This window comes from Arvicanthis niloticus, chromosome 5 (genome assembly GCF_011762505.2).
Source record: "Arvicanthis niloticus isolate mArvNil1 chromosome 5, mArvNil1.pat.X, whole genome shotgun sequence".
NCBI classification, from domain to species: domain Eukaryota; kingdom Metazoa; phylum Chordata; class Mammalia; order Rodentia; family Muridae; genus Arvicanthis; species Arvicanthis niloticus.
The window spans coordinates 13,013,920-13,033,323 of NC_047662.1; the positions used below are offsets into that span (position 1 = coordinate 13,013,920).

Consider the following 19,404-nt stretch of genomic DNA (forward strand, 5'->3'; position numbering starts at 1 on the left):
ACAAACCCCTTTCAGAGAAGGGGTTGGAAGCCGCGCCCCTCTCCAGTCCCTGAACCCACAGCCACCTCCTGCGAGCCGACCCCTCCTACCCTCCCTCAGGGTTGGGACACCCCCTTCCCAGGTTCCTTCCAGAGGGCTCGCGGGACTCAGCGGTCCCCCCGAGGTCATCAGAGAGATGTTGATGGTTTTTCACTGGGGGGCGGGAGGGGGATAATGATGAAGAGTTAGGGGGCAGAATGCACCTGACCCCCCTCCCCGGGGATTGAGAGGGACCGGGCACGCTGCACAGGCGGCGGGAGCCAGCCCGGGGGCGGGCGGTCCCCTAAGTCCCACCTTCAGGGCGGCGCCTGGCGGCGGGGAGTGTCAGGAAGAGGAAGAGCGGGGCTGGTAGCACGGCGCAGAGCAGGGGCCCGGCCGAGGCAGCGGTACGCGGGCCACCATGGCCACGGACGAGCTGGCCAGCAAGCTGAGCCGGAGGCTGCAGATGGAGGGAGAAGGCGGCGAGGCGACGGAGCAGCCGGGGCTCAACGGGGCGGCGGCGGCGGCGGCCGAGGCTCCCGACGAGACTGCCCAGGCGTTGGGCAGCGCGGACGACGAGCTGAGCGCCAAGCTGCTGCGGCGCGCGGACCTCAACCAGGGCATCGGCGAGCCGCAGTCGCCCAGCCGCCGCGTCTTCAACCCCTACACCGAGTTCAAGGAGTTCTCCAGGAAGCAGATCAAAGACATGGAGAAGATGTTCAAGCAGTGAGTGCCCTCGCGCCCGCTTCCCCACCACCCTAGACCCGGCCTCGGGCCCGAACCTCCAGTACCCCCAGCGAGGCTCCCCCAGGACCTCGACTCACCAGGGTGGGGAACTCTGCTGCCCCCTCCAGAGAGCCACGAGGCTTCCAAACCCACTACCCCAGCACGCAAGTGGATCCGGGGAACCCCTCTTTTCTGGTCCTGGCATGTGACCCCTTCCTGCTGGTGATGCTGCCCTCGGGATACCTCACGCGGGTTGGGGCCTCCCCGAGGTTCCTTCCAGATAATCGCAGGTCCCCAGCGAGCCCCCACCACCACCACACAGGGTACCGACCCCCTTCCCACTGTTAATGCACCTACCACCCTACACCCACACACACCGAGAAAGGGCCGTTGGCTTCCCTTCCTCTATCGTCCCAACTACTGGACTCCCTACCCCCACCGAGATAAGGCACCCCTATTGCCTCTTAAAGGGACATTCCCGGCACCCATGCCAAACATATGCCTTTTACTAGGGTCCTTTAATTTCTTCTGCTTACTTAGCCCTGGTCTCTCTAGTTCTAGGTTGAGACGGACGCCCCCCACCCCAACACACACACCTCAGTTATTCTATGTTTACGTACTGTGAAAACTCTCCAGTCCTTTCCATTCCTGCCCACTCTGTTGGCCAGGCCCCAATTCCTTAACACTGTGGTCTTGCTAGGGAAGGGCTCCTCTGTCCCTGTCCCCCAGTCTACAAACACGTTAACAACCCTATCATCAGGACAGAGTCCCCTGGGGCTGAGCCCCTCTCCATATACTGTGAGTCCACCTCCCTGCCCTCCCCCAACCCCGAACCCCTTCATTAAAGGGCCCTGCAGTGATGCCTTGCCTGCCCTTTATCAGAAGGCAGCCCTCCTCCCAGCAACAGTTCTACCTTCCCACAATCCCTGGTGGCCCGACTCTCCCAGGGCAGAAAGGGAACCCCTTGCTGTGTGCCCTGACTAGGGTCTCCAACTCCTACCCTCTAGTTCCTGTGAGTCCAAGCTGTACCCTTACCAGATAAGGATGTCCCCTAGACCTGTGGGCTCAGCCATTCCACACCCCACAAAATCAAGCAATATGGGGGGCGGGGGAAGAGTACCTACGGGGGTGGAGAAGGTGCAAGTTCCCCTCCATAGGACCGGTGTCCCTACTTCCTACTGAGCCGCCTGTGATTCCTGGAAAGGAACTGGTCCTCCAGGTACCAGGCTGGAGTGGATCCCAGAGAGGACCAAACCACTGAAGCTGAGTTGTGGGTGGGGTACACAGGACATCCCAAAGCAAAAGACAGAGGGCAGGTAAAGGATTGAGAGCCCCCGCCACACCAAGCTGACAGTGCCCAGACACCAATCGGGAAGCCAGGGAAGGGGGCGTTCCCTCCATCCAGGGTCCAAAGAAGGTTTTCCCATGTCCCACAACCCACTTCCTTCCACATCCGCAGCCAGTCCTCATAGGGAGAGAGGACTTTAGTTCCCAGCCACGGATGACTAGTGGTGCCACTATAATGCACCCCCTAAATGTCTACATAGAGGTTCCCGGGCGAGAGGATACCCTCTGGCTTCAGTCTGCACTGACTGACCAGGCCAGGACAGCAGGAATCCACACAACTTGCTTTTGAACCTTAGGGCAACTGTGACTTCCAGGTTGATTCACCCTGTGGGATGGTCCCAGAGGGCGTTCACGTGTCATAGATCTCTGCAGAGATAGGGCTGGGGCAATGAAGCCCATACATGCCTCCCAGCAGCCCCGTGACCCAGGAATTTACAGCTACAAAATGATAGGATCAGGATTTGAACTCAGACCGGTAGCCTCGAAAGCCGAGGCCTTCCCTTCAGAACTGTCTCTCACAGATACCTGTGTCAGTGTCTGGAAACATATCCCGACACCTCTTTCTCTGTGTGTGTGTGTTCTCTCTGTGTGGGGGGTGTGTGTGTGTGTGTGTGTGTGTATGTGTGACCTTCCCCCCTGCATCCACCACCAGCCCATTTCACATTTCCTCCTTCCTTATCCTTGAGTTGTATTCTTATCCCCCAAACCATGGTGTTGTTTTAGGGAACCCAGATCCCCACCTAAGAGCAAGCTCAGGAGATACCAGTTTGATTTGTGGGGAACCCGTGGGGAGAATGGTCTGAAAGCTGTGCTTGTCCTCAGTTTTACACAGGCTGTTTTGGGGGGAGCAGTTTAATTGAGAGGTGCTTTTGTGGACATGAGAGGGTGCTGGACTCCTCGGAGCTACTTACCTACCTCTTGGCACTAGCACTGCGTGCTGGGGTGTTGGGAGGGGTGACAGGGCAGGAAGGGGCCAGAAAGCTGGACCTCAAGAGAAGGAAGTGCCACTCGCCAGGGTCCCTGGCTGGGGCACAAAGCTGCTGATGTTGTATTCAGGGAAACAAGGCCTCACTGTGCCCGATGAGCCCAGCCCAGCTGAGTCCCGGCTGGGAACAGCCCCAGACGGCTTCTCAGAGCACAAAATACAAGATCTGCTTCCACTGTGCAAGTGGCTGCTGCCTCCTGGGGCCCAGCAGGTCCCAGGATCTCAGCCAGGGCTCTGTTGAGAGCAGAGGGCAGGGAGGAGTGGCACTGGTGCCTCTGGAAAGTGGAGCTGGCTTTTCTTTTCCTCGGCAGCCACAGCTAGGAGCCCAGGCTTCCTGCCTCACCTGCTTGTCGTCCCTGGACCTCAGTCTACCCCTGTGCTAGAGGAACAGGCTGTGTATGATGATTCTTAGACACGTATGTTCTAGCCTTGTGTCTAAGGATTCTTGAGTACTGATGTTCTTCAGAGCTACTGCACAGTCTTTTGGTCCATCCATTCAATGTGGACAAGCGGAAACCACCTGAGGACAGTGTTCAAGGGAGAACTAGAGGGAACAGCAGGCTCTGCCATCTACTGCACTGCCAGCTGGCTCCAGCCCCTCTCCCCCATTTTACAGACAGGAAAACTGAGACCTAGAAGGGAGAAGTGACCTGCTCGGGATCATGGGTTTTTCTCAAGGTGGGGCCTAGAGAGGACACGTACTGAGTTCCACCTGGTGTCAAGCATAGAGGCCCTGTGTCTTAGAGCCTGTACCCCACCCTCTTCACCCCACCCCCGTAGCCTCAAACTATATCCCTCCCCTCTCACACACACCCAGCCTCCTCCCCTCTCTCTGCCCACTCAGCCAGAGTTGTTTTCTAGAAGTTTCCAAGACAAAAAGGCATGGGACAGATCCACAGAATTTCAGGGATGGCTAGCGCTGAGCGGACAACAGCCCAGGGAGAACTCTGGAAGGTTCTGTAAGCTGACACCTGCCTGAGAGGCAGGCAGCCACATAATTGTGAACAAGCTGTGGAATCTGAGGAAGGTGCCCTAGTTCCTTGTCCTGTCTGGCCCGGCACTGGCCCTACCCCTCTGCCCTGCCTCCTCCCCACCCACTTCATCTCATGACCCCTTGCATCAGGCAGGGAAGGATCCTGAAGCCACTGGGCCTCCTCTCTCTTCCCTTCCTGGTTGACAGGCCTGTGGACCTAGGGCACATTCCTTAACCCTTTCTGGGTCTCTTTCCTCACCTGATGGTGCTGTCAAGTGCGTAACCTAGTACTTGGCACAGAATCAGTACTTACTAAGTTATTGTCATCATAGTCCCAAGTAAAACATATGTATGCCCTGGCCCTGGTGGGAGCCATCAGTGCTGGCCCTGAGGTAGCTCAGAAGGAGCCTCTGGCTGCCTCCACGTCCCCCCAACAGAGCTGCCAGGCTGTTAGGCTGGCAACAGCCCTTTCTTTGCTTTGGGCCAGAATGACAGGGATTCAGCACGTCACTACTTTCCTCTTGCCCAACAGACGCTCTGATTGACAGCTACATATTGCTTTGATAAATAACAAAAATAGAGAGATGAATTCATTATCGCTTAATTACGTGGCAGGCAGGTGGTGAAAGAAAAAGAGCTAACAGCACCCCTTGCAGCGACAGTAAACTGAAACACAGGCCCTTGCCACCCAGCCGGGCTTCTGAGCCTCCGTGTCTCCCCTACCTGACAATTGTGTGTGAGAAAACTGTCCCAGGTTTGGCCTGGGGTCTGGGGTCATAGATGGTCTTAGGAGACAAGGGTGCTGCCTGCCACCCAGCGGCTAGCAAATCCAGCTGAAGGCCTCACAGAACCTACAGTCTTTGGGAGGTCTTTGGTGGGTCCACAGGGCCAGTAATGGGAGGCGTCTGTATTTCTACTGTTAGGAAAGACCTACTGCCACACATTCCCACAGCAGCCTGGGTGGGTGGTGTCCTTACTAGAGAGTCCCAGGGGAACTTACCTCTGTCACTTAGAGGTCAAATTTAGTCCTCAAGGCTCAAAGAGGTGAGTCACTTGCCTACGTGCATGATTAGATCTACATGGCTATCGGGTGGAAGTCTGATCCTTGTTGGTAGAAGCCAGAGCCTAACTTGGTGTGGGTTGTGCCTCACACCCCAGGGAGGGAGGGTTCCCAACAATGGGCCTCTTCTCTTTTCCACCCACTTCCCCTCTGCATCTGAGTCACCTCCCCTCCCCCTTCTGGGGACTTTCTGGTTGGGGGTGTTTTACACCTCCCACTGCCCCTATTCCCAAGCCTTCCCAGAGGTGTCGGAGGTCCAGGTCTGGCTTCAGCCGGAAGAGTCCTGGCCCAGGAGTCATCAGGACGTCCAGAGGCAGGTTGGAGCAGCTGCAAGGGCAGCTGGGCTGAGGAGTTAGTCACTTTGCAGCCTCCTGCAAGGACATCCCTACAGCCTGCAGTCGCTGAGTTCCTTCTGGCTGCCCAGCAGCCTTGTTGCAAAGCAGGACTTCCGCTTTGCAGGAACAGAGGAGGCTGCAGGGCCAGGCAGGTGTGGCTAGCTGGGACCAGCCTGACTGTGCTAGGCAGGAAGTCCTTCCTAGATTCAGCCATCTGGCTGATGAATGGGGCAACTGTTGACCCACTGGGTACCAGAACCCTGCTCTCTTCTTAGGAAGCTTCTACTAATAATAATAATAATAGTTGTTGTTATTATTATTATTATTATTATTATTATTATTATTATTATTATTAAATGTGTGTGTTTTGCCTTTGGAAGCTGTTGGATCCCCCGAACTGGAGTTATACCAAGTGGAAGCTTCCATATGGGTGATGGGAATTGAACCCAGGTCCTCTGCAAGAGCAGCCAGTGCCCTTAAGCACCAAGCCATCTCTCCAGCCCTGCTGGCTGCCTTCCTAATACTTTTTAAACATCCTGCTAGATTCCCACCAGCCTCATTACAAGTAGGGAGACTGAGTCTCAGAAGATTAAGGTCCAGAGCTAGTGAGAAGCAGAGACAATCACCTCATGGGGGGGGATCTGTCTCCCTACCCTGTTCCTCCCCCTTGTGGCCCTCCGGTCTTCACATCACTTGTAACTGGGAGCCGTCAGAAAAAGCATCTCCACAAGGTCCCCACTTCACACAAGTCCTTCCCAAGCCTGGTGGCGCTGGCCTGACATCCCAGCTGCTCAGGTGGCTGAGGCAGGGGGATAGAAAAACTCAAGGCCAGCCTGTGCTGCAAAGTGGGTTTGAGACCAGCTTGGACAACCCCGGGGAGACCTCTGCATGCATGAGGCCCTGGGGTTAATCCCCAGTACCAATGAAAGAAAGGGACAAAGAAAGTACAAGGCCAGTCTCTCACTTCCATTTCCCTTCCTGGTGACTGTAGGCAGGTGACTTTGAGTGAGCGCCTAAGGAGTACTATGAATGGAGTCAGGAGTGGGGAACAGCACTGGGTTATATCCATAGTCGGTATCATACGTGATTATTAAGGGTGGGCGGGAAATAGAGCAAAGGCAAGCCGCTCCCACATTACCACCGTGGCTCAGCCGGTGGGCGGTGTCACACTTGAAGTTAAGACAACCCTGAGCCTTGACAGCCCCCAAGCAAGTCAGTAGCTCTCGTTGGGCCCTCTGGAAAACTGGGGAGGGGGCCCCCCCCGAGAGCACCGCACACTGCTCTGTCCGTCCCTAAACCCCTGATTTAGGACAGGTGATCAGGGTCAGATTCTGCCCAAAGGAGAAGTGGTGAGTGCCTGGTTTTTCCTCTGAGTCAGGCAGTGGAGGGGGGATGGGGACCTGCCACGCTGGCCCTGCTGAGCTGTCATTACTGGGACCCACTTGCACATCCCATGAAGACAGGCAAGCAGGCCTAGGCTGGCCAGAACAGCTAGCAGAGTTGGAAGTCACCTGCCCTCCAGAAGTTACCTACCCTCAAAAATGCCCTCCCATGTCTTAGGATATAGAGGCTCGGGAGGCCACTGAGACCTCCCCTACGCAGGATGGGGGAGACCCCAAAATACAGCTGCTTAATGATAATAATAGAATAAGTCTGAAGCACCTACTGTGTGGTGACCATTTTCTATTCATAATCTAGAAAACAGGTATCTGTGGTAACAAGGGAGCATGTAAACCAGGGGCCCCTGAACCCAGCACCCCTTCAGCGGTCTACCCTCCTGTGGCCATTTGGAACCAGCAGCACAGGCCTGGCTGGGTGCCAGAAGGGACAGAATGTAGTTGGTTGTCTGTACCCCTTCCCTGTGCTGGGGCAACAGCTGTGGTAATGACTTCGCCTCAGCCAGCACAGCAGGGATGGGGCTGGAGGGGAGCAAGCACTGCCTACCTTGGGGAACAGTGGGCCCTCTGTCCTCAGAGGTATTTAAGACACCAAATAGGGAAAAAACACATTGGGAGTTTGGTCCTTACGGAGGGAGAGCTGGCTGAAGTGACTGCCACTGCACTATCCCTTCCAGCCCCGGGGCTCTCCAAGCAATCGTCTGGAGGCAGCAGGAGATAGTGTGGTTTTTATCACAGTTGGACCCCACTTGCACCCATGTTGACCTTGACCAGTGCACTTTCTTTCTGTCTCGGTCTCTTTGTCTGTTGAAAAGGGATATCTGGATGGAGAATGCCACTCTTGTGACTCGGGGTTATCGGAACGGAGGGAGGGGACAGACGGAGCTGGGGGAAGCGGCTATATGGGATCACATTCAGACCTAAAGACAGGGTCAGCCTGGGTGGCAGCTGTAGCGAGGGTGAGAGGGTGACGGAGGGATTTTTGTCACGTCCAGGGCAGCAGCAGCTGCTGAGTCCTCCCCTGCTGCGAACTGTGGCACCGGGAGGGAGGCTGGAATGTGGGCTGGGTGCCAGCCCGCAGCAGCCTCCCTCCAATGCCAAGGAAAGGTACTGAGCTCCAAAGCCTGGGAGTTTTGTTGATAGAGCTTGGTGACATTGGCTTGGTGACATTGGCTTTCCTGAGCCAGACCCAAGAGCCCCTAGTGGAGCATCAGACCCAACCCCAGTGGCCCCTGAGGAAGAGGGAGCCAGAGAGATGGGAAGAGTCCAGATAGTAGAATCCTGCCGGCTGTGTGACCCTGGGCTTATCACTCCCCACTCAGGGCCCCTATTTTCCTCCATAAGCTGGTGGGCCAGGGTAGGCGGATGAACCCTGAGTTCCAACCTTTCTTTCCCTGGAACCTCTGAGATTCCTGGAGCCTCGGTTCCAGCTCAGGAAGAAGTCAGCAGGATAAGAGGGCCTCTGCAGCCTCCCACACAGCTGTCACCTGCTTAGAGGTGTGGGGACAGTCCCCACTTTACCTCCTTACAGGGAGGAAAGCAGGAGACCAGGAGCTGTGCATCTTAAGGCTCCAGTCTCCTTCAGCTTAGCCAGACCCCCTGAGGTGCCGGATCTTTAAGTCAGGCCTAGAAGGGGGTAAGTAAGTCTCAGAGGAGGGGAATACTGAGGAACTCCTTGGTCCTCTATCCAGACTGATACCCCACCCCTCAGGGGTCACTATGCCATAAGCCCCTCCTCCCAGTTCTGAACTATCAGGCCTAGAACCCTTGGAGAAGCCAGCATGGGTTGGTTGGTTTGTGAGACAGCCCTAGCTGGACCTGAACTCTCTTATGTAAACCTACCTGACCTCAAACTCACTGCAATCCTCCTGCCCCAGTCTTCCAAGTACTGAGATTATTAGTAAGTGTCATCACACCCCAGCTCCAGCATAGCAGGGATTTTTGTTTTGTTTTCTTTTAGTTTTTCTTTTTTTTTTTTTTTTTTTTTTTTCTTTTTCTTTTATAATTTAGTGCTCTGTGTATGTGCAGGCACCTAATTATATACGTCTGCATTATGTGGTGCAGTACCAAGGAAGGCCAGAAGAGGGCGTCAGATCCTGTGGCGCTGGAATTACAGGGGCTTGTGAGCTGGCTGGCCTGGGGGCTGAGAACCAAACCTGGTCCTTGTGATTGAGCAGCTGTGCTTTGTGGCTCCAGGGTGGCTTTTATTAACCCAACATCACTGCCGTTTTCATAGCAAGGATGTGAAGTGCTCAGTGTAGCATCTGGTGCATGATCTTAATGACAAAGTGGCGGGTTTTAAGGTATTAAGCACCTACTGTGTGTCTGCCCCTGTGTCGATTTGAATCATCTAGCAATCTTTGCCTCACTTTCAGAGTGGGTTCTTTAATCTGCATGGTAGAGATGGTGAAAGCGGGGCCACCCAACCAACAGAGGCAGAATTGGAATTTGGATACAAATGTGAACATGCAGCCAAGTCACCTATGTACATCTTTAGGGGAATGGTCACCTCCTCCAGGGCCACCTCCCACCCTGCACCAGGCTTCTTTCGGCTCTGTGTCACCTGGCATGGTGATGGATAGTTTTTGGAACTGTAGCCAAGCCCCTGCATCGTCCCCTGGGGACTGGAGTAGGCCTGGGTTGGAGCCTAGTCCTGGTAATTGATTGACCTTTGATTGATATAGGCTGCGGTTTGAGGCATGGCCTGGCCCAGCCTGAAGCTGCCAGAAACCAGGGAATCCACAACCCAACGTGGCATCCAAGTTTGGGCATGACGTGTGCTTCTATTTAGTATGAGAGAGTTGTTCTGGCTTTAAAAGAAGCACAGATCCTTGAGTGTAGGTCCAACCGGGGTCACAGAAAAACAAGGGACATTTGGCTCTCAAGCTGGGGTCCCAGGCTAGTACCCTCTTCAGTGGTCCTCCCCAATCCTGACCCACTATGGTTACCGATCTTATAAAGTGCCTGGCACGCAGTGGCTACTTGGCAAGATAACTAAATCTCACCAGAGTGGTGATAACTGCCAGGCAGAGCTGCTTACTGTGTGGCCTCTGCTGTGGGCTTGGCATTTATGATGTGAGCTAAGCAAGTCTCCCAACAACCAGGAGGCACCATGACATTCTGCGTTTCTCAACCGCGCTCCGGTGACGGTTAGGACCCGTGATGGTTAGTTGTGGTGTCAACTTGACACAATCTAGGATCCCTGGAGATGGAATCTCAGTGAGGGATTGTCTGGCTCAGGCTGGCCTGTGGGCATGTCTGTATGGGCTGGATTATGCTAATTTTGTGGAAAGGCCCAGCTTAAGAGTGGGCAGTACCATTCCCTGGGGTTGGGTTTTTAATTATATAAGAGTATTATTCTGGTTTCCTTCCTGTACTGTAATAAAGCCCTTGAACCAAAAGCAAGCTGGGGAGAAAGGGGATTTATTTGGCTTAGACTTCAATGGGAGGAGTCATTGTGGGAGGAGTCAGGGCAGGAGCTCCTAGGAACTAGAGGTAGAAATGGAGGAATGCTGCTTGCTGTTTCTGGTTCATGCTCACCTAACTTCCCTTTACAGCCTAGGGAATGGCGCTACCCACAGGGGACTGGGCTCTCCTACATCAGTGAACCATCCAGGTAATCCTTCACAGATAGACCTGCAGGCCAATCTGATCTGGGCAAACCCTCAATTGAGATTCCCTTCTCAGATGACTCTAGACTGTATCAGGTTGACAATTAGAGCTAACCAGGACGAGCTGGCCCGATAGCTCTCGGTTCATTCGCTCTGCTGGTGGTGGGTGGCTGTGATGTGACCAGTTGCTTCAAGCTCCTGCCTGAACTTCCCCAGCCATCATGGCTGTAACCTAGAATTGGGAGCTAAAAGACCCCTTTCTCTCCAACCTGTTTTTGTTGTTGTTGTTGTTGTCAGGATATTTTAACATAACCTCAAAAAAGGTACTAAGATCAGACCATTCTCCTTGTAGGAGACCGTACTGGAGGCTGTAGGCAGCTCCCCTGATGTCTGTTCTGTAGTATCCATGACTCCCACATAAGACAAGCAAAAATGTGTCCAGATGTTACCAGATGCCTCTTAAAGGTTAGGCATTCTCTGTTGTGCTGAGGGGGAGCCCAGGTAGTGTGACATGAGAACTGTGACATGCCACCTCTGAACTTCACTGAGGTCCGTGCTCAGAAAGTAAGGGACTTTGTGGTCTCAAGGGACACAGAGGAGGCATCCTTGTGTCTTGTCAAGCCACTCATTAGGTGTCCCGTTGGCAAAGGAGTGTAGCAGGTGACCAGCCCTTCACCTCCTGTAGACACACTGCCTTCACAGGAGAGCGCCCAGTCAGTCACCTTGGGCTCTTCCTGCTGCTGATGGAGGCTGGGCCTTGACAACCCTGCCTGCTAACTGGTATGTACCACTTCCTCTCACACTTGCCCCCACCCCAGCAGTCCCTCTGTCCTCAGGGCCCACTAGCCTGCCTGTCCCCACCCAGCCCTCTTATTCTGTAGGGGGAGCACATGGTCCCAAGTCCCATCTTCTCTGCTTCATTACTTCCAAGGCCTGAGTCACTCATACACCAACTATTTATACCCATCTCACAAATGCTCGATTTGGCACTGCTGGCAGACACCGATCTGCAGGTGGCCACAGGACCCAGAAGGAGGCAGGGCACAGCCTGACAGCCCAGCTCTTTCCTTACTGCTGTGTGACCTTGGGTAGGTCAATTAGCCTCTCTGAGCCTCTGGTTAGTAAGAGTGTTAAAGAATAGACCATTCTCAATGCTGGGGGGTGTTAGATGTCTGAGTCAGGTGTGGCAAAGGGAAAGCCAAAGAGACAGAAGGGCATCCAGTGTCTGTAACTGAACCCTTGCATGTCCTCAGGCAGAAAAGCCTTCGTGTCATCCTGAGGACACTTTCCCCAGGCTTGTGTCCCAGGAGACAACCAGAGCAGGTGTGTGTCTCCCTGACAAGAAGACTTGGTGGTGTGGTCAGCACCTTACCAGCTAGAAAATGGGTTGGAGGTGGCCTCTGGCCACTCACAACGCGTGGTGACATAGGAAAGGAACATTTAGACCCTGTTCTCACCCATCCCAGTCTCTGCCAGGCTGTTGGTGGATGAGGAAAGAAGGGAAGGGCCGAAACAGAGCCCTGGCTATCAACTGGTTCTGTGCCAGGCTGCCCAGCACGGCCCCCCGCCCCACCCCTCCACTCCCTGCTGGCTCCCAGAACAGCCTGTTCCCTGAACACACCCAGGTCCGCCGCCCCGCTGTGACCGTGGCCCTGCCTCTGCATCTGAGTCCCAGACACAGTGCTTCAAAGAGGCTGCTGAGACCCTTGGTTCAGAATTCATTCCCAAGTCACTCACTCAACAGTCTGAGCACCTAGTAGGTGCTTTTTACTCTCTTTCCTGGAATCTGGATCAGGAAGTTAAGATCCCCGAGTGAAGGGTGCTGCCCCCCACCCCATGAAGGGATATGGCTCTGTTGGAGCATGTACCACAAAAAGTAAACAGAGGAGCTGCACACCAACCGCTGCACACCAACCGTCCCAACGTGTGGAGCCAGGAAGGAGGATTGCTCTGAGGCCAACCTGGGCTACATAGTGACTTGTAAGACAACTGGGGCTGCCAAGTGAGACAGTCAAAACAAAAACCAAACAAACAAACAAAAAACCCATTGAGACCATCTTCCACATCTATGCTATCTTCTGGACTCTGGGAATGATCTTGTGCGCACGTGTGCGTGCACACACTCACTCACACACTCACACACACACCAGTTAGCAGGGTTTGGGAGACATTTGGCTGTCACAGCCCAGGGGAGCTGCTTCTGTGAACATTTCACATTCTAAGGGCAGCCCCCATAGTAAAGAGTGTCTCAGCCCCAGCCCACAAGCCCTCTCACCTAACTGAACCCACAGATCGGGCTGAGGTGAGACTGAGACACCCCCTCCCTTGGTGCCTGGACCAGAGAGAGCAGGATCCACGGGCATGATGTGAGAACATCTGCTTGTTCACGCACACTCAGTACAGGAGGCTGTGCTTTCCTCCCCCACGCCTGGGGTTTGTGTGAGAATCAGTCTTGTTTAAACTACAGGATGCAGCCAGACCACGTGGTCAGGTCCCTTCCAGCTCTGATGGGAAGATGCTGACCACTTCCTGTACCCCAGGCTTGTGGCCTCTCTGCATAGTCAGACACAAGCTATGTCGGGATAGCCTTAAGCCTCTCTGTGTCTCTGTGTCCACAGGTATGACGCCGGCAGGGACGGCTTCATCGACTTAATGGAGCTGAAACTCATGATGGAGAAACTGGGGGCCCCGCAGACGCACCTGGGCCTGAAGAGTATGATCCAGGAGGTGGATGAGGATTTTGATAGCAAACTCAGCTTCCGGGAGGTGAGCCCACCCCCAGGCCACGCCCAGCCGGGCCACACCTCAGCACTGGCTGGCCATGTGAGGATTGCAAGGCATTCTTGGCAGGTGTCCTCCTGCCTCAGCCTCCCGAGTGCTGGGGTTACGAGTGTCAGCCATCACGATCAGCTATTTTAAATGATTCTTATGCACTCCACTGAGTTGTGAGAAAGGCCGTGTGATCTGAGGGCCTGGAGATTAGAAGGGGAAGTGGCTGAAACAGGATTACACAGTACTTGGCTGAGAGGAAAGGAAGGCCTCAGGTTCTGCTGAGGGGACCAGGCACAGTGCTAGGTAGCTTCACATTCTCTGAGGGGGAAGCTACAGACCAGCCCGTTTAGGGGATGGCTGGAGGGACTGAGGATCAAAGCAAAATAGCCATGGTTCTGACTGGAGAGATGGCTCAGTGGTTAAGAGCACGGACTGCTCTTCCAGAGGTCCTGAGTTCAATTCCCAGCAACCACATGGTGGCTCACAACCATCTGTAATGGAATGTGATGCCCTCTTCTGGTGTCTGAAGATAGCAACAGTGTATTCACATTTTGGAATGGGAGCGTGGTCCCTCTGGGGCTTTGTGAATATACTGCATATTTGTGTTGAGGGACAGAGGGTGGCAAGTAGAGTCAGGCTGAAGCCACGGGTGGGAACTCTTTAACCCAGGGTCCTGGCAGGACAGACCAGGAAGACAGGGCCCAGAGCCCAGCCTATCTTGACTTCCGGTCCTGCAGGTGAGCCTTTCTGCAGAGGGATCTGAGCTGAAGCTTGGGTGTGGCCTGGGACTTTGTTCCCGTTATCCCTAGCTGACCGCTGTGCCCTCTCTCCGCAGTTCCTTCTGATCTTCCGCAAGGCAGCAGCAGGGGAGTTGCAGGAAGACAGCGGCTTGCACGTCTTGGCCCGCCTTTCCGAGATTGATGTCTCCACAGAAGGTGTTAAGGGTGCCAAGAGCTTCTTCGAGGCCAAGGTGAGGAGCCAGGGACTGCACGGCCCAGCTGTGCAATGGCACAGCTGAGACAGGACTGGCACAGTCCCTCCCTGTCCCTCCTGAGGCTGCAGAGGAGAGGTGGAGGTGGCATTTTGTGAGGTGTGCAGGGCCATGAGGTTCCCGGGAGGCCCCACCCTTGCCAGCACTAGCCTGGAGGAAACTGTGGGCCCTTGGACCATCTGCAAGTACAACCTCTTCCCTCAGCACATGTATAGACTGGGGCTGGTGGGGGGGACGCATTTGGTCCTGAGTTCTGCCCGTCCAGGGTCTCTCCTTTTCTTATTTCTCCTTTCTGTGGGAACTGAGACCTTCGCTGACCAAGGCTGCCCCGCCTTCCCTTCTCTCTTTCAACCTTTGGTAGAGATCAACAGAGTTTATCAGCAGACCTGTGTCTGACCTAGGACAGGATGTCAAGGGCGTCATACTGCCCAGTGAATATTTTCTCTGTCTCTGTGTGTCTGCCTGCCTCTCCCTCCCCTCCCCCCCCGTATTATCTCTGTGTGTCTCTCTCCTCTCTCTTACTCTCTGAGAGAAATGGTCTCTATAACCCAGGCTGGCCTTGAACTTCTGATCCTTCCGATTGTCTCCCCAGAGCTAGAATCACAAGTGTTCAGCACCATACCTGGTTTTCTGAAGGATAACTTGAAGCCAGGATGTCGCCCATGCTAGGCAAGCAGTTTACCAGCTGGGCTCTGTCTCCCCCCACCCCCCACCCCCGTCGCCCCCAGAAAGCCCTGTGGTCAGTTTCTGTGTGCCAGGTTCTCTATGGAGAAACTGAGGCAGAGAGATGACTATGGCTCACAAGGGCCAGAAAGAGAGCAACTCCCCGGGGAGCTGATGTGGAGACCCCGCCCCCTGATATGTCACCGTCACCCTCACCCTCAGGTGCAGGCCATCAACGTGTCCAGCCGCTTTGAGGAAGAGATTAGAGCTGAGCAAGAAGAACGGAAGAAGCAGGCTGAGGAGGTGAAGCAGCGGAAAGCGGCCTTTAAGGAGCTGCAGTCCACATTCAAGTAGCCAGCACCAAGGCCAAGCCCTGGCCCCGCCCCGTGTGCAGTCTGGGGGCACGGGTGGGTACAGGGGACCTGTGAGAGACTAGCTCCCAGCTCCTGGTCTCTGTGCCCGGACCACTACTAAAACGCAAACTCTATGTGACCGGCTCTTGTTCAGGAGTCTCCTCAGTGTTTGGTCCAGGCCCTGCTCCCTCCCTCCCGCACTTCATGCGGCTGTGACGCCAGCCACCAGCATCCTCTCTGGCCATCCCTACGTGTCTTGTTCTCTGGCCACCCTGCTGCCTGCTCTAGGCCAACCCCAGCCCATTCACGCCCCTGCCTTTGGTACCAGCTACTTTCTCCACCCACCCACCTACCCTGAACTATAGGCTGCCCTGCTATGGTCTAGCAGAGAGCGAGACCCTCCCCAGGATTCTTCCTTTCAGAGCAGGCCTCATCTCTGCTGGAAGTGGAGGGACTCCTATATTAGTGAGGAGATCCGGGGACTCTTATGTTAGTGAGGAGATACAGGCCCTAACACTCTAACCTGATTTAAATGGGGCCCAGCCAGGCAGGTTGAAGGCCACTGTGTGAATCTACCTCACAGGCTACACTCTGCCAGGCATGCCTTGAGGATATGAGTGATAGGGTTCTGTGGGGAGGGCCAGAAGTGTCACCCTCTGACACCCTACTCCCGCAGCAAGCTGAGGGTCCCAAGGGGTTGTGGAGAGAGGGGTGGTGTCCCTAAGGGATTGGCTTTTTCAGGGTGGACCTCAGCACTCTGCCTTGACCCCCCACCCCACCCCAAGGAGTGCCTGATGTGTTTGTGTGCACTGGCAATAGGACACGGGGCCGGCACCCCTTTCACATATCCTTCCTTGGGTTTGTCACCGGTGATGGCACCAGCCTGTCGTGCCCACCTGTAGATCCCATGGGGACTCCCCCCCCCCAAGCCCATCACCAGACAGGCCACAGTGAAACCCGTGCCGTTTCTCCATAGCTCCATGTGCTTGCTCACGTGTGTGTGTGTGTATGTGCGTGTCCGTTGCTGTGCTGTGAAACTGTGACGTCACCCAGTCTAAGTGAACGGCCACCAGGGCCACCGTTTATGCAATGTTCAGCGTGTCACTACTTGTGAAACTCGATAACTCTTTATTTTACTACAATGCCTCAAGAGTCCCCGGGACCCCCGTGGGACTTGCAAAGGTTTTATTTTTTCGGTCTTAGAACCTATGAGAATTGGAGGGACCGAGCCCAGCCCAGCCCAGCAGCCGCGGCCCTGGCTTGAGTTTGCCTTAGTGGATATGTCTATACAGATGAATATAAATTCCCTTTACTTTTGGCTGTTTGCATTTTATTTTTGGTTCCCCCCTCTCAACACGTCCTCCATCCCCCACACCCCAAAAAAGAAAAAAGGCTACTTCTTCATTCGGTGGTACGATTATTTTTTTTAACTAAAATGAGATAAAATTCTATATTCTTATGTGTGTGTGGTTTTTGATGACTAACTGGAGACACAGGCGGACAGGATAAGGGTAAGGTCTCTGGATCTGGGCCGTCACATCAAGAGCCTGGGGAGGAGGAGGGCACTTCTGCAGGAGAGGTCTGCCCTTTAGCATCTGTAAAACACTACTGATCTCAGCACTACCTATATTAAATTCATTTCATCCTTAAAGGAGCTCGCTGAAGGAGCACTGGCTTTTAGTCCCTTTTAATGATAAGAATAGGCAGACCGAAAGGTCTGCGGGCACACAGATCGGGGCAGCAGGACTCTGCTAACCCACCACGCGAGCTTTCATCATAAGGCCACCTGCCTTGAGGTTTCACAGAGTCCGGCCAAATGATGGCCAGAACAGATGTGATGCACACCTGTCATCCTGGCCTTGAATCCTGGCTGAGGTGAGAGGAAGGAGAGTTGAAACCAGGTCGGCCTGGCCCCAGACCCTGTCTATAGAAACTGTAACCAAATCTGTGTAACCAAATCGGCTTTACCGGCACAGAGGTTCAGCATCAGTGAGCCCCACCCCCAACCCCAGCTCTCACACAGATACGCACCATCCTCAATGTCCCTGGAGTGCTGGAGCGGCTGCAATGGTGGGATCGGCAGCTGCCTGTATGGGGCCCATGGCTTCCCAGTCTTCATCTGCTCCACTGAACTGGGGGGAGCTCCAGGTCTTTCTAGACTCGTGGTTACAGCCTAAGCCCAGTAGGGGAAGTTTCTGATTAGTCTGGATGCTGCTGCCCCCGTGCGGCCATGAGTGGAACTGCAGCATCAGATGGTCCTTAACCCTGCCTGGGAAGGGCAATGTTCTGTGGGCATGTATCCTGATACACCACTCCTCATGTGCTACTCAATGCCTGACATACTGCCACCCACCACTAATAACGTTTTAAGCCGTGCATCTCCCTTCAGTACCTTTTTGCGAGGGTCACTCCAAACCGCGACACAGTCAACGGCGAAGCTGCTGTGTCAGATTCGATTGGGAATCCTGCGTGTTTAGCAACTGTGGTTTTTCTAGTGCTTTTCTCTCTACCTTCATCCACTAGGGATTCTCTAACTTAACTGGCTCTTCCAGTGGTTCTGTGTGCTGCGACTCTTTAATGCAGTTCCTCACGATGTGGTGACACCCCCCCCAACCAGAAAATTATTTCGTCGCTACTCCGTACCTATTCTCCGACCGTTATGAATCCTAATGTAAGTATCTGCTATGTGGGATATCTGATATGCAACCCTTGTAAAAAGAGTCGTTTGACCCCGTGGAAGGGCCGTGAGAACCACCGTGCTAGTCGGGCAGACTCGGGAAGGGGAACGAGATTGAAAGGAATCAGCTTCCATTCAAGCCGCAGCTGCCCTGGCGATGAGCGTGGGCAGAGAGCCCTCCGAATCCAAGACCAACAGGCTGACTTTCGGGTGCCAGAGCCTCAGCTACTGGGGACCTCAACCTTAGCCTGCCAAGACCCCACCCACTCAGAGCCCTGCCGAGAAAGCCAGCGGAGAAATGAGGTGGCTTCAAGTGACCCAGTTCCCAGGAGAAACTGCTCCAGAAACCATCCCCAGAGCATGGTCTGGTGGCACGTGTCTGTAAGGCCGACGCTGAGGAGACAGCGATGGGACGATCAGGATGTGACATGAGGGTGAAAGGAGAGCACCAACTCCACCAAGCTGCCCTCTGTCCTCCACATGTACACCATGGCATGTACACACACACACACACACACACACACACACACACACACACACGTAAATAACTACATGTAATTTAAAGGTTTAAAAAAAATTTAAAAACCTCCCTGGACCTCCATCTTCCCATTAATCCTCTACCAGATACAAGCCACTCAAATCTTCATTGCTCTCCCAGATCCCTCAGGGACCCTTAAAAGGGTCTCACCATGTAGCCCTGCTTGGCCTGAAATCTCTGTGTAGACCAGGCTAGCCTCGAACTCTGTCTCCATCTCTCCAGTGCTGGTACTAAAGGTGTACACCACCACAGTCAACCCCATCACTGAACTAACCACTCTACCTCACTGATCTGAAGCTCTTCAGTGAACCCCCAAACTCCAAGGCTACAATTCTTCTCTGTGGTATTTGAGGAAAAACTTCGCCAGCTCTCCACCCTCCCTGCTTTAATGAATAGAGGCAGTGGCTGCCACCACGTCTTGTCAAAGCCGCCAGAACCCAGTCCCCCGTGGCTAACACCTGTTTCTTTCTCAGGCTCTTGCCCCACTCCCTCCCCCCAAACTGTAGCATTGCTTCTCTGTGGAGGCCTTGAGCCTCAGCTGGTCGCATCCCACCACCCCCCCACATCTTTTGTGGTTACTTTTCCATTACAGCTGCTGGCTCTGAGAGCTCTCAGGTCCCGAGAGTCACACTGTGGGCCCTGGAAATGAGGGCTACCTGCCGTGGGACTGAGTGGAGGGCTGTGACATTCTCGGTGCCTCCAGTTTATTCTGAACGTGGAATCAGCGGAGAAGAAACCTTCATACCCGCACCCTATCCAGCTCCCACCTAGAATAGATCTCATCTCTTACAGCGCTCCAGCAGGGCATACACGTAGCAGGTGTTTAATTAATGGGGTCGTTAATTCATTCATATATATATATATATATATATATATATATATATGAATTATATAGATAGATAGATAGCCAGTGGTACACACAAATAAAACACATATGTATAAGCAAGTAAAGACAGCA

The 19,404-nt window shown here is 54.2% G+C and overlaps 1 protein-coding gene across 1 annotated transcript; it reads left to right on the forward strand.

Moving 5' to 3' along the window:
- Efhd2 (EF-hand domain family member D2) lies at positions 1-16,682 on the forward strand. Its single transcript, XM_034503330.2, has 4 exons — positions 1-744; positions 13,071-13,218; positions 14,060-14,194; positions 15,101-16,682. Exons 1-4 carry the CDS (start codon positions 440-442, stop codon positions 15,230-15,232), a joined length of 720 nt encoding a protein of 239 aa, XP_034359221.1. The 5' UTR covers positions 1-439; the 3' UTR covers positions 15,233-16,682.
- Positions 16,683-19,404: the final 2,722 nt, after the last annotated feature.